The sequence below is a fragment of the Poecilia reticulata genome, linkage group LG18 (genome assembly GCF_000633615.1).
Source record: "Poecilia reticulata strain Guanapo linkage group LG18, Guppy_female_1.0+MT, whole genome shotgun sequence".
NCBI lineage: Eukaryota > Metazoa > Chordata > Actinopteri > Cyprinodontiformes > Poeciliidae > Poecilia > Poecilia reticulata.
Genome location: NC_024348.1, coordinates 6,432,135 through 6,435,186, shown reverse-complemented (window position 1 = coordinate 6,435,186; position 3,052 = coordinate 6,432,135). Strand labels below are relative to the sequence as shown.

Below are 3,052 nucleotides of genomic sequence, written 5' to 3'. Positions count from 1 at the left end.
ATAATATCTGCCCCATGTGAAATGATTTAATCATCTTCAGCATGTAAGCTAAAGGATTTCTCTGAATGAAAGTGTTTTTCTATCTGCTTGTTGATAATTTCCTCCATGTCCTTCAGATCCTCATCCAGCAGCGTCTCTCTCAGTGAGTCCTGACAGAGAGCAACACTTCACCTCTGAGTCTGTGACTCTGAACTGTGGAGGAAACTCTACTGAGTGGAGAGTGAAGGAGTTTAGAGAAATAAACCAGAAGTTATCAGATTGTTCCAAYTGGGGGAAAATGTCTGAGTCTTCATGTACCATTAACAGTGACTGGCCCTTTAAATCAGTGTTCTGGTGTGAGTCTGGATCAGGAGAGTTCAGCAGTTCAGTCAACATCAGTATAAATGGTAAGTTAATATACGAGTTATCTCGTTCATCAGAGGAATTTTACAGCTCACCAGAAATTAGAAACTGAATGCAATAGACCAGTCATTTTTACTGCTTGTTTTGCAGATTTAACGTGAATTACTTTGTATTTATAAAAAACATCATTCCTCCATCAATGTCAGGAAGGCCTAGTTTCAGATCCAAAATGATTATTTTTCATTCAATCTTGTTCTTATAACATATAATATAAAGTCTTCATTGTTATTTCAGCTGCTGTTAGAAATGTTGATGCACATAGTTGCTCCATAGTTCACTAATAGTGAAAAGCAAAAAATTATTTGGCAAATATTACAATTTCAATAAACTGTGATCAAGATAAAATGTAAAGCATCAATGATAAAAATCACATATTCAGTTTTTTCCTCTAATTGTCTCCAGCAGCTGATTTCTGACTGAAGCTTCATTTTCTCTGACTGGTTTCCAGATGAAGATCTTCTCCTGGTGAGCCCCGTCCATCCTGTGACTGAAGGAGCTTCTGTTACTCTGAGCTGCAGACGGAGACGAGAAAACAAACTTTCTGATGTGATTTTCTATCATAATGACAAACTGATCCAAAATGACAGCAGAGGAGAGCTGAAGATCTCTGCAGTGTCTCAGTCACATGAAGGTTTCTACAAGTGTGAAGATTCAGGAAAGGTTTCACCTCAGAGCTGGATGGGAGTTAAAGGTGAGCAGAAATTAAACATGTATTCATTCCTGTTATTTAATAACAATATCATCAACATCAGTATTTGTATTTCAGCAGCTGCTCCCAGACCTGAAAACGCATCACTTCCTGTCCTGTTGCTCATTGGATCAGTGAGTGGAGTCAGTCTGATTATTATCCTGCTGTGTTGCTTCAAACAGTCAAAGGGTGAGACCTTCTTCTTCTTCTTCTTCTTCTTGAACTATTTCATTTATATAGTGTTGATATTTGTCTGTCATGAAGCTGCAGTGAAACATTTCCAACATAACTTTATAATAATGTGACCATGATTGTCTTTTTTCAGGTCGTTGCTGTTTCAGGTTGGTTCATCTTCATCTTGTTCTCGTCTCAAACAGAATCAGTCGGTTCTGTACAGTAATAGTACAGTAATAAATTTACTGTATTCATTTCAGTTTGGTCCAATCAGAGAGAAGAGCTCAGGACTCAAACACAAACTACAACCAGACTGGAGGTGATGAGTCCAGCTCTGCTGACCGTGGTCAGAACTCACACTGATTATCATCACCGGCCATTAGGATTATTACAATATTATTATAGTGGGAACTTCTTTAAGTTAATGAGATTTCTCAAGTTGCATCAGCTGGAATAAATAATTATCTAAAATGTAAATCAGAGGAATAAATTAATAACTGAGTAGCTTCAGGGTCTCAGATGTTCTAAAATAATTTTTACTTGAGTTGTTAAAAAATACAATTTAACTAATTTGCTGTTTCCTTCTTTTACTTTATGATGTACACTTTTAAATTAGATTAAATTGTTTTTTATGTTTTTAACTGTAGGAAGTCATAACTTGTATGATTCAGTGAGACCCGCTGCAGATCCTGGAAATGGTAACATTCACCTGCTCAGACAGTTAAATATTAAATATGATGCTGATTTCTGACTTTGCTCAATACTAAATAAAATTAAAACATCGATGTTTCAGATGCAGATGATGCCCAAAGTGTCATCTACTCTCTGATTGAATTTAAAAACTCTGGACACAGAAGTGAGTTCCTCTACTACATTCATTTAGCAGTTTAAGAAATCTGCTCAGAGCTTCACACTTATAAATGAGTTTGTTTTTATGTCACATTCTCATCAGGAAGACGACCTGAACCAGAGGGGGGCGCTGTTTACTCTGAGGTTAACAGAACCTTTCCAGGTACAGTGTGTTTGTACTGAAATCTCTCCTCAGGTCAGATATTTCTGAGCAATATTGAAGTTTAGTTACAGTTTTATTTTGTCCCACAGCACATTTTTACATTTCTCTGCTGTAGATCTTAAACTAAATTGAAACTTTTTGCTATAAAACTGGAACGAAGCATACATGTTTGTCTGTAAATTGGTTCAAAACAGTATTTTCTCAAACATTGAATGAACATGCTCATTGTTGCTGATAGAGACAGCATCTCTCACAGTATTTGTGGTTAAAATCACATTTCTACCATGTTTGGTTTTCATAAATCTTATCTTCTTCCTTCACAGGGGAGCCGAGTTCTGCAGCAGCCGACGTCATTTATTCTGAAGTAGGAAGAAATCTGCATGATGATACCGCCATGTAGACCTCAGCTTTTACTACAAAAAAGATACCAAAACTATAATCCTACCTACTGAAATTAGACGTTGTACATCAGTTTTGCAACAATCTGATCAACTACTTTTCTATCATGTTCCATAGTTTTTGCAATTGCCCAAAATTTTCCATTTGTAGATGTAAAACATTCATTGTTCTTTTTAGGTTTCATGCTGCTCAGTGATGAATGTGTCCATTATCTTTTGGGTTACAGAGGTGCGTAAAATGAAATTCACATCACTTCCTGATTTAAAAAATGAAAAAAACACCCTGAACACACTGCCTGGTACTCCCCGTGCGCGCACACACACACACACACGCACACATGCGCACACACACACACACACACACACACACACACACAC

The 3,052-nt window shown here is 36.8% G+C and overlaps 1 protein-coding gene and 1 long non-coding RNA gene across 2 annotated transcripts in view; both read left to right on the top strand.

Moving 5' to 3' along the window:
- The window catches only part of LOC103480329 (low affinity immunoglobulin gamma Fc region receptor II-like), a 3,239-nt gene extending 1,738 nt beyond the window's left edge, over positions 1-1,501 (top strand). The window contains exons 2-5 of the mRNA XM_017310320.1: positions 117-386; positions 851-1,093; positions 1,169-1,279; positions 1,416-1,501. Coding sequence (XP_017165809.1) covers positions 278-386; positions 851-1,093; positions 1,169-1,279; positions 1,416-1,501 — 549 coding nt within the window. The 5' untranslated portion in view covers positions 117-277. The remainder of the gene's footprint in view (positions 1-116; positions 387-850; positions 1,094-1,168; positions 1,280-1,415) is intronic.
- A 39-nt stretch (positions 1,502-1,540) lies between these two features.
- LOC103480286 (uncharacterized) lies at positions 1,541-2,948 on the top strand. Its single transcript, XR_536075.2, has 5 exons — positions 1,541-1,610; positions 1,912-1,962; positions 2,058-2,120; positions 2,217-2,276; positions 2,600-2,948. It is a non-coding gene; the product is annotated as an uncharacterized LOC103480286 (long non-coding RNA).
- Positions 2,949-3,052: the final 104 nt, after the last annotated feature.